Here is a 12,009-nt window from a genome sequence, read left to right as displayed (position 1 = left end):
TGGTAGTTTTCCTCACATGTTTTTTTGTGATATATAGAAAATTTTTTTTGTTGTTGGGAATAGTGTTCTACTATTGTCTAAGTAGTGATTGCTGGATTTTGACGAAATTACAGTTTTTCTAACAGCAACCTTCCAGGTTATGTTTCTGCAGATTTCCAAGTTCTAGCTACAGCTGGAGAACCTTACCCTGACTCCATGCTCCACCTGTCTGGTCACTACCCCTGCTCTATGTTTTATCTGCATCTTTTTGTTGAGTTGCTGGGACTGATGAAGCTATACCTACAGCTGGGCTATCATTTTTGTGAGGCTGTTTTTCCCAGCCTTATTATTCAGGCATAGGACCTCCCTGGCCCACCCATTCCCAGGCCAGCTTACTGCCTAATGCAAGTTGCCTAACTCATCCTGGGTCAGGTACCTGCTGCTTCTGAAGATACTGAATCATTTTTCCTGAACCTTTATAAAGTTTCCAAATGTTCTGCATGGTTGTACACAGTTGAGCTGACCGCTTCCTCCTAAAGTTTCACTTCAGTTAAATTTTAAAAGACTATTTCAAATAAGTTTTGGAAGAAGGAAGAAAAGAAGGAGGAAAAGAGGAAGAAAAGAAGGAAAAAATAAGGGAATGAAAAGGAGGAAGAGGGTGAGGAAGAGGAAGGAAAGGAAAGGATAATGACTACCAAGCAGATTATATAAGAACTCAAATCCACTTCCTACCATGCCTAACACAGTGCCTTATATATACAATGCTGGGGCTCATGAAATAGGCAATGAATGAATGAATTAATTCCACATGTGTGTTTTAACTTAAAAATGCATTTTTTACTATCCTTATCGAGTTTTCCAAGAAATGTTCAAGCTATGTCCATCAGAGGTTTTCCTATAAGCTTATCAAATAATAACCAAATGTATATCCAAATAAAAAATTGCAAAAGTATATAAAAGAGACAAGCTTAATCTTAAAATTACTTTGGCTGCTGGTTTCTCACAATGATTATTAAAAAACAAACAAACAATCAAACAAAAAAGATTGTCTCTCAAAAGCCACCTTGAGTTACCATGATAAAGTTCTAAAAGCCACAAGCCTGCCTCCTGCCTGATTCATCTATTCATGACTGAATGACGATGTCAATCTTTCAGTTAGGCAGGGGTGGTCTTCTGTTGGAATGGCAAGGGTATGGATAGGTACCTGTCCTCCATTGGTTGTTGAAACGATCCTGGTTGTGCCGCCACACTGCTTCACATACCACAGGAACCACAGAGCAGAGACCTCATGGATTTCCGCAGTGACACACAGGTTCACAAACAGAGTAGCAAACTTCTTTGCAGATCTACTCAGGAGGAAACAAGAGAAAAATGATAAATGCAAAAGAGAATCATCTTAATTCTCTGGAAATTATTCAAGCAATAAATTTATTTTCCTAAGTTTGGCACAACGTATCAAGTCATAGAAAATTACCACTAGAATCCTGTATTATGAAACAAGACATCAGTGATTTGGGGACTATGAGATTTATTTTCCTCTTAATCAAAATATCTTACTCAGAATCAGCTTGTACTCCATATTTTGTGCTACCTTGATTTCTCACCACACACTTGCTACTCTTCCAATGAACCCCATCTCAATAAAAAGATTCACCACTCTAAAAATCAACTTTAATTTCTGTCTTTCCATCATCCTCTCCTCATCCAATCCATCAGAAAGTCCTATTGTCTTTCACCATATCATTCTACCTTCATCATCACCAATTTAGCATCATTTCTTGCCAGAGGTACTGCAATTATTTCTTCCCAACCAGTCTCTCTACCTCCATTTGTCCTCACCTGGTATCTTATTCATTACACTAGAAGCCAAAAGCTTTTCATCTCCCTTACATCCATGGTGCTCTTTCTAAAGTGTAAATCAAGTCATGTCATTTCCTTGCTTAAAAACTCCCAGTGGTTGTGCCCCTCCAAATGTGGTTATTCTAATAAATGGAGAAGTGAGCCAAAAACAAACAAATAAACAAACAAACTTCAAGTGGCATCCTAACAAAATCAGAATAAGATTCAGATCTTTGACCACGGCTGCCAAAATCTGAATTGATGGAGCCCATGCCTGCCTTCTCCATTTCCTCCTGTACCTGCTATAGTTATTTTAATGTATCCTGAGAAAGATGAACTCTTATATTTCTATTAAAATGAGCACTGACTTCTACATTCTCAGCATCCTGACATCCTCTATCATTTTACTATGCTATAGTTATCTTTAGAACTCTTTTCACTGTCTTAAATTATTTTAATTATAGTTTTATTATTTTTATTGCTGTCTCCCTTTCTAGAATATAACCAATGATATATGGATCTTAACTTTTCTGCTCTCCATAGTGTCTCATTTAATAAAAGTGCCTGGAACATAATAAGCACTCAATAATTACCTGCTGGATGACTGAATGAATGGTTGATGAGAAATATCAACTAAACATTATTTTAAAATTATATATAATGCACACAGGATATACTAGGTACTGTATCAAACGTAGAATTAGTCACAGCTATCTACTCTGTCATTTTACTGCCTAATGGAAGACAAGCTCAAAGGATGGAAAAGGAGAAAAAGCAATTAATAGAGTATAGATAAGTGAACTTTTGTTTGAAGTTATCAGGTAAATAGTGTTAGGTTATATCGCATCAGTATATACTCCAGAAAGTAAATGGTTTAATACAATCCCATGACTCAGTTATATCTAACACATATGAAAATTCACCAGTAATGTTTACTCTAGGATATCTTTAATAATAATCAATTCTCCTTTTGACTTTGACATAAATTTTATGTGTTGTTGTTAATCTGGTTATGTCTGACTCAGAAATTGCCACCTGGTAGTGCTGCTGACTGTGAATAAAATAAATAATGCTTTCTTCTATTTTTGAACTCTTTCACATTCCATATTTTTTAAACCCATTATTTTACTGAATTGTCATAACTATAAAAGTTATTTTTCATAATTTTTACTATTTTTCCTTATTTCACAAGCTCAGAAACAGTTTCAGAGAGGTTATTAATATATACTACACAAATCACTAAATGGTTTAACTTCAAACCACATTATACCTGATTCAAATCTCATGATATTAATACCTCAAAGTGCTTTATAATTAATCACCTGACAAGTCAACTCACTAAGGGGCACCTCTCTACTCTAGTGTACCTCTACTCTGGAAGTTTTAAAAATCATACATAAAACACATACAAGTTACTGACAATGTTTGAAGTCATAACAACCAGACAGAACTTTTGTGACTGTCTCCCCATCATGTAGTCAGCAAATGGTGTAATATATATGTTGAAGTGAGTTAGAGTTAGTTTTTTAAGATTCTTTATGATAATTGAAAGGATAAAAATGGTTGACTCGTAGTTTCTTTGCAGAGGCAATTTGTGGCATTTACCTAAAGCAAATGTCCAAATATTGCTTTAAAATATTACTTCAAAGTAAAAACATCCTTTGCTGTTTCCGGATGTTCTGTTTCTTTTATTCCTTGTTTTACAGGTGAATTAAAGCAGCATAAGGTAAAGGGAATAATATATAACTAAAACAATACTAGCCTAGCTAGAAGGGAATATTAAACATAAAAATATGGCTACAATTACAGTTGTTATTGTTGCTAATATGGTGAGAAAAAAATAACCCTGGTTAGTAATAGAGGAAGATCTAAAAGTAATTCTCTCTGGAGGGCTAGGCCATTCCTGGTTTTGTTTGATTTACTCTGTAAGTTTAGTGAGAAAAGAAATGAGAAGAACAATATCTGAAGATAGGGTCAAGGAAGTTAATACAATAATATTTTTGTAATATTTGCCCTGTTGACATGTTAACAGATAAATGTTACTATATTTTCTACATGAAAAATATAGACACATTCTGTAAAATTTGAAAAGTTCATAAAATAAAAGAGAATGATTATCTTCTATACTTTCTGCTCCCCAAAAGTTAATCACTAGTCTCACTTTGATGCATTTTTTCTATTTATAAATTTCAAAAAGTAATTTACATAACTGACCACATCACAAATTTAATTTGTTTCTGAAAATCACTTTATAAATAATAACTTAATTATTAACATTAGCCATTGAATGTATGATTGCACTTTAGTTTGAATTATGATAGGTTAGATATTCCAGAGATTACTTCCTTTAAAACCAAGTAATATATGTCTTTTACATCTTGCTTAAGAAAAATTAGAAAATTACCTTGTGTTCATATATTCTTATTATTATCTAAGGATACTTTATTTTGTCAACCACCAACAACCTAGATTTTCTTTAAGAGAAGGTCTAGGCCAAGGATTATGACAGAAAGTTAGATTTCTATGATCTCAAAAGAATATAAGTAGTCTTATTTTCAGGGAGCTTTAAAGTTCTCTGGCCTGACCAGGCAGTGGCACAATGGGTAGAGCATCAGTGTGAGACCATGAGGACCCAGATTCAAAACCCTGAGGTCACTGGCCTGAGCATGGAATTGCCACCTTGAGCATAGGATCATAGATATGGCCCCATGGTCACTGCCTTGAGCCCAAAGGTCACTGTCTTGAAGTCCATGGTTGCAGGACTGAGCCTGAGGTTGCAGGCTTGAGCAAGGGGTAACTGGCTCAACTGGAGCTCCCAAATCAAGAGATGTATGAGAATCAATCAATGAACAACTAAGGTGCTGCAAAAAACACTAAAGTGCTTGCTACAAAAAATGAATAAATAAAAATTAAGTTGTCTGGGTAGAAAGGACCTAACTAAATTTGTAAAAAGCTTTTTAATAACATAAGTTATAAAATAAATGCAGGTAATTAAATACTCAAAATATTTTCAAAATCTAATATATAAAATTTTAAAGTAAATTCTGTGATTTTATTTCATTCAAAATAGATTATGTTACAAATCACAATCTCAAGAAAAGTGGTAAATAGTATTAGATAAGTGTTTAAAAAAATAAAGCTAATAATAAGCATTGACTTCATGACAATAAAAGAATTTTACTATTCCACAATTGGTTGCTTTTAAAAGCTGAAGGTATCAGGGGGACCTGAAGATAGCAGCAGTGTAGGCGACACCCAGACACCCAGCTCTCACCACCAAACTGGAAGACAAATCAATTTAGGAAAAATCAGCATGAAAAACCAACTCTGGACTACAAGAACAGCTCTCAAAAACCAAAGCAAAGGAGAAGCCACAACAAACTTGGTAGAGAGTGCCTGAATCTCCCCTGCTTACAGGAACGGAGGGGGGGGGTGAGGCTGAGAGCCCAGAGGGGATCTCACTCCAGGGAAAAGAGCAGAAAATACTGCTCACAGCCACTTGCCTGGTGACCAGGGAGCAAGATGTGTTGAGAGGACCAGCTTATCTCCCAAGTGGAAAGGAGAGAGAGAGGGACAGAATGTGAGGGACAAAGGAGTGCAGTAGATGACCTAAAAATGCTGACTAATCCGTGCTGGAGGTGGCCATAGCTGGGGGAGGGACTGATCCTTCCACAAAACAGTACTGAATTGCTTCCGGATCAGAGATCTCCAGACATCTCTCCAGCTCCAATGAGCACAACAAGACACAGCTGACAACAAGAAGTGGAAAGGAGGGGCAGTAATTCAGTTCTCCATGGAGATCTGAGATACACCTCCCCCTACTGAAGTTGAGAAAACGCCCTTCCCCCAGAGAGAATAGTTGGTGGAAGAAGCCTTCAGAGTCTCATGTTACACCTATCTCATTCCTGGATACAATTTCAAGGGGCTGCTGAGATCAGTAAACAAGACTATCACCTGTTAAGAAAACAAACAAATCAAGACTTCAAAGCTGCCCAAATCCGAAAGTGGATTACAAATAATAGCTGATACCAACCCAAGAAGACCCAGAAATAACACAATTGAAAACTGGAGGCAGACAACACAAGCCTAGACTCAACCAACTCTACAAACAAGACATCCAAACAGATAATGAGAAGACAAAGAAGTGCAATCCAAATCAAATGAAACCACAAGAGAAACCTTCAGGAGATGAACTGAGTGATATGGAAATAATCAAACTTCCAGATGCGGAGTTCAAATTAATGATTGTAAGGATGCTTAGGGATCTTAGAACAAAAATAGATAGTCATTACGAACACTTAAATAAAGAAATAGCAAGTATAAAAAAGATATTGAAATATTAAAAAACAATCAGTCAGAGATGACAAATACAATATCAGAAATAAAGGCCACAATGGAAGTAATTGAAAACAGGATGGATAGAGCTGAGGATCAAATCAGCGAGTTGGATGACAACTTGAATGAAGGCAAGAAACCAGAGGAGAAAAAAGAAAAGAGACTCAAAAAGTCTGAGGAAACTCTTAGAGAGCTCTGTGACAACATGAAGAGAAATAACATCTGCATAATAGGGTTCCTGAAGAAGAAGAAAAACAACAAGGGATAGAGACTTTGTTCAATCATATCATAGCTGAAAACTTCCTTAAATTAATGCAGGAGAAACTCTCACAAGTTCAAGAAGCACAGAGAACTCCATTAAAGAGAAACCCAAAGAAACCTACACCAAGACACGTCATAATTAAAATACCAAAGATAAGTGATAGAGAGAAAATATTAAAAGCTGCAAGAGAAAAAAAAGCTATCACCTACAAAGGAGCCCCCATAAGGATGACATCCGATTTCTCAACAGAAACACTTGAGGCCAGAAGGGAATGGCAAGAAATATTCAAAGTAATGCAGAACAAGAACCTACAACCAAGACTACTTTATCCAGCAAGGCTATCATTTAAAATCGAAGGAGAAATAAAAAGCTTCCCAGACAAAAACAACTCAAGGAATTCATTACAACCAAACCAATGCTGCAGGAAATGTTAAGGGGCCTGTTGTAAACAGATCAAAGTAGGAAAAGAATACAGCAAAAAAGAAATATGGCTTTAAAAAATAAAATGGCAATAAACAACTACATATCAATAATAACCATAAATGTAAATGGATTAAATGATTCAATCAAAAGACATAGGGTAGCTGCATGGATAAGAAAACAGGACCTGTATATATGCTGTCTACAAGAGACACACCTTAGAACAAAAGATGCACATAGACTGAAGGTAAAAGGATGGAAAAAAACATTTTATGCAAATGGAAATGAAAAAAAATCTAGGGTAGCAATACTTGTATCAGACAAAATGGACTTTAAAACAAAGGATATAGTAAAAGATAAAGAAGGCCACTACATAATGATAAAGAGAGTAATCCAACAGGAAGATATAACTATTAAAAATATCTATGCACCTGATATCGGAGCACCTAAATATAAAAAGCAGACTTTGATGGATTTAAAGGGCGAGATGAACAGCAATACTATAATAGTAGGTGATTTAAATACCCCACTAACATCACTAGATAGATCCTCAAGAAAGAAAATTAACAAAGAAACAGCAGATTGGTAACACTAGATCAACTCGATTTAATAAATATCTTAAGAACCTTTCACCTTAAAGCAGCAGAATATATAATACATTCTTTTCAAGTGTTCATGGTACATTCTCTAGAATAGACCACATGTTAGGGCACAAAAGTGGTCTCAACAAATTTAAGAAGAGTGAAATCATATCAAGCACTTTCTCCAATCACAACGGCATGAAACTAGAAATGAATCACAACAGAAAAGCTCAAAATTTCTCAAACACATGGAAACTAAATAGCAGGTTGTTAAATAACGAATGGATTAAGAATGAAATCAAAGAAGAAATTAAAAAAAATCCTAGAAACGAATGACAATGAGCATACAACAACTCAAAATCTATAGGACACAAAAAAAGCGGTACTGAGAGGGTAGTTCATACCACTACAGGCACACTTTAAGAAGCTAGAAAAAGCTCAAATAAACAACTGAACCCTGCATCTAAAAGAACTAGAAAAAGAACAGCAAGTAAAGCCCAAATGTAGTAGAAGGAAGGAAATAATAAAGATCAGAGCAGAAATAAATGACATAGAGGCTAAAGAAACAATACAGAGGATCAATGAAACTAGGAGCTGGTTCTTTGAAAAGGTAAACAAGATTGATGAACCTTTAATTAGACTCACCAAGAAAAAGAGAGAGAGGACTCAAATAAATAAAATTAGAAATGAGAGAGGAGAAATAACAACTGACACAACAGAAATAAAAATATTGTAAGAAAATACTATGAAGAATTGTATGCCAAAACACTAGACAACCTAGATGAAATGGACAAATTCCTTGAAACATACAATCTTGCAAACATCAATCTGGAAGAATCAGAAAACCTAAACAGACCGATTACACCAAATGAGACTGACACAGTTATCAAAAAACTCCCAACAAAGAAAAGTCCGGGGCCTGATGGCTTCACAACTGAATTCTACCAAATATTCAAAGAAGAACTAACTCCTATCCTTCTCATGCTATTTCAAAAAATTCAAGAGGAAGGAAGACTTCCAAGCTCCTTTTATGAGACGAGCATAATTCTGATTCCATAACCAGGCAAAGACAACACAAAAAAAGAAAATTATAGGCCAATATCTCTGATGAATATAGATGCTAAAATCCTCAAGAAAATATTAGCATACCGGATCCAACAATATATGGAAAAAATCATACACCATGATCAAGTGGGATTTATTCTGAGGAGGCAAGGCTGGTACAATATTCATAAATCAATCAATGTGATTCATCACGTAAACAAAAAGGTGAAAAACCACATGATAATTTCAATAGATGCAGAAAAAGCATTTGATAAAATCCAGCACCCATTCATGATCAAAACCCTCAGGAAAGTGGGAATACAGGGAACATACCTCAACATGATAAAAGCCATCTATGACAAACCGACAGCCAACATCATACTCAATGGGCAAAAATGAAAAGCAATACCCTTAAGATCAGGAACAAGGCAGGGGTGCCCCCTTTCACCACTCTTATTCAACATAGTTCTGGAAGTCCTAGCCACAGCAATCAGACAAGAAGAAGAAATAAAAGGCATTCAAGTTGGAAAAGAAGAAGTAAAACTATCATTATTTGCAGATGATATGATATTGTATATAAAAAACCCTAAAGTCTCAGTCAAAAAAATACTGGGCCTGATAAATGCATTCAGCAAAGTGGCAGGATATAAAATCAATACTCAGAAATCAGAGACATTTTTATATGCCAACAATGAACAGTCAGAAAGAGAAATTAAGGAAACAATCCCCTTCACTATTACAACCAAAAAAAATAAAGAATCTAGGAGTAAACTTAACCAAGGAGACTAAAGACTTGTACTCGGAAAATTATAAAGCATTGATAAAGGAAATCAAGGATGATACAAACAAGTGGAAGCATATACTGAGCTCATGGTTAGGAAGAATAAACATCATTAAAATGTCTATATTACCCAAAGCAATCTATAAATTCAATGCAATACCAATGAGATACTTCAAAGATATAGATCACATATTAAAAAAATTTATGTGGAACCAAAAAAAGAACATGAATAGCCTCAGGAATCTTAAAAAAGAAGAATAAAGGGGGAGGTATCACACTTCCTGATATCAAGTTATACTACAAAACCACTGTACTCAAAACAGCCTGGTACTGGCATAAGAACAGGCATATAGATCAATGGAACAGAACAGAGAACCCAGAAATAAATCCACAACTCTATGGACAACTGATATTTGACAAAGGAGGTAAGGAAACACAACGGAGTAAAGACAGCCTCTTTAACAAATGGTGTTGAGAAAATTGGACAGCTACCTGCAAAGAAATGAAACTGGATCACCAGCTTACACCACTCACAAAAATAAACTCAAAATGGATAAAAGACTTAAATGTAAGCCGTGAAACAATAAGTATCTCAGAAGAAAACGTAGGCAGTAAGCTCTCCGACATCTCTTACAGCAATATATTTACTGATTTATCTCTACGGGGAAGTGAAATAAAAGACAGGATAAACAAATGGGACTATATCAAACTAAAAAGCTTTTGCACAGCTAAAGACAATAAGAACAGAATAAAAAGACAAACTACACAATGGGAGAACATATTTGATAATACGTCTGATAAGGGGTTAATAACCAAAATTTATAAAGAACTTGTAAATCTCAACATTAGGAAGACAAACAATCCAATCAAAAAATGGGCAAAAGAAATGAATAGACAGTTCTCCAAAGAGGACATACAGATGGCCAATAGGCATATGAAAAAATGCTCAACATCACTAATTATTAGAGAAATGCAAATTAAAATCACAATGAGATATCACCTAACACCAGCCAGAATGGCGCTCCTCAACAAAACAACACAGAGTAAGTGCTGGCAAGGATGTGGAGAAAAGGGAACCCTCCTGCACTGCTGGAAGGAATGCAGACTGGTGCAGCCACTGTGGAAAATAGTATGGAGATTCCTCAAAAAATTGAAAATCAAACTGTCTTTTGACCCAGCTATCCCACTTTTAGAAATATAACCCAAGAACACCATGGAACGGTTCCAAAAGGAGAAATGTACCCCCATGTTTGTGTCAGCATTGTTCACAATAGTGAAGATCTGGAAACAACCCAAGTGTCCATCAGAAGACGAGTGGATTAAAAAGCACTGGTACATATATACTATGGAATAGTACTCAGCCATATGAAATGATGACATCAGATCATTTACAATAACATGGATAGACCTTGATAATATTATATGGAGTGAAATAAGTAAATCAGAAAAACTAAGAACTATATGAATCCATACATAGATGGGACATAAAAATGAGACTTAGAGACATGAACAAGAATGTGATGGCAACGGGGGTGGGGGGGAAGGGAGGGGGGATGGGGCGAGGAAGGAGAGAGGGGGTGGGGGAGGGGAGGGGCTCAAAGAAAACCAGATAGAAGGTGACAGAAGACAATTTGACTTTGGGTGAGGGGTATACAGCACAATCAAATGTCAAAATAATCTAGAGATGTTTTCTCTCAACATATGTACCCTGATTTATCAATATCACTGCATTAAATTTAATAAAAAAAAAGTTGAAGGTATCAATTAAGCACAAAGATGTTTATCACAGATAATTATATATTAATAATAAAAATGAAAAAACCAAATAACCACAATGCTTAACAGACGATAATAAATATGTTATGGTATTCACTTTCCGTGGAATATTAGGTAACCATAAAATATGATGTTTTATGAAGCAATTTTAAAGATACAGATAAATATAAATATTTGTACTTTAATATGAGGTATTAAAAAACATTTTGATAGATGCCTGTTGCATTTCAGTTTCCTTTTTAGAAATGAGGACATATATTATACATACTCAATGACAGCCTGCTTTTTTGTGTTTAATATTATTTTTTCAATCCATTAAATATTATTCTAAACATAATTTTAAAAGGTTGTAGAGTATTCCGTTCTTTATTTTTTATTTTTTTATTATTATTTTTTTTAGAGAGGAGAGAGACAGAGAGGGAGGGAGAGGAGAGAGAGACAGAGAGAGAGTAGGGGGGAGGAGCTGGAAGCATCAACTCCCATATGTGCCTTGACCAGGCAAGCCCAGGGTTTCGAACTGGTGACGTCAGCATTTCCAGGTCGATGCTTTATCCACTGCGCCACCACAGGTCAGAGTATTCCATTTTTTATATGTCCCATAATCAATTTAATCAACCTTCTATTATTAGACATTTATATTTTCTCTTTTAAAAATAATGATTTAAGAGGAGAACAAAGATGGCGATGTTCCAACTGCCACCTCCCAGAACCAAATTGGATTGCAACTTAATTTAAAAACAATCATCTTGAAAAACCACTTTGGACCAAACGAAGATGAATCTATAACCAAGGATCACTGAAGAAGCCACATGAAGACAGGTAGGAAGGGTGGAGACTTGGAAAGGGCTACCTCACTCCCAGGAGCGAGCAGCTGCTGAGGACCCAGAGGGACTCTCATAGCGGGGAGATCCGTCCTGAGAGATGTGAGTGCTCAGCCCCAGACACGGAGCTGCAGCCTAAAGTCCCAGAGCCTAGAAGAGGCGCACAGACAG

At 35.7% G+C, this 12,009-nt stretch overlaps 1 protein-coding gene across 1 annotated transcript in view; it reads right to left on the bottom strand.

The window, feature by feature from the left end:
- Positions 1-12,009, bottom strand: part of MAOB (monoamine oxidase B) — a 174,249-nt gene that overhangs the window by 42,922 nt on the left and 119,318 nt on the right. The window contains exon 6 of the mRNA XM_066356969.1: positions 1,184-1,325. Within this exon, the coding sequence (XP_066213066.1) occupies positions 1,184-1,325 (142 nt within the window). The remainder of the gene's footprint in view (positions 1-1,183; positions 1,326-12,009) is intronic.

The sequence above is a fragment of the Saccopteryx leptura genome, chromosome X (genome assembly GCF_036850995.1).
Source record: "Saccopteryx leptura isolate mSacLep1 chromosome X, mSacLep1_pri_phased_curated, whole genome shotgun sequence".
NCBI lineage: Eukaryota > Metazoa > Chordata > Mammalia > Chiroptera > Emballonuridae > Saccopteryx > Saccopteryx leptura.
The sequence above is the reverse complement of the archived record's forward strand: the minus strand, read 5'-3'. Positions and strand labels throughout refer to the sequence as shown.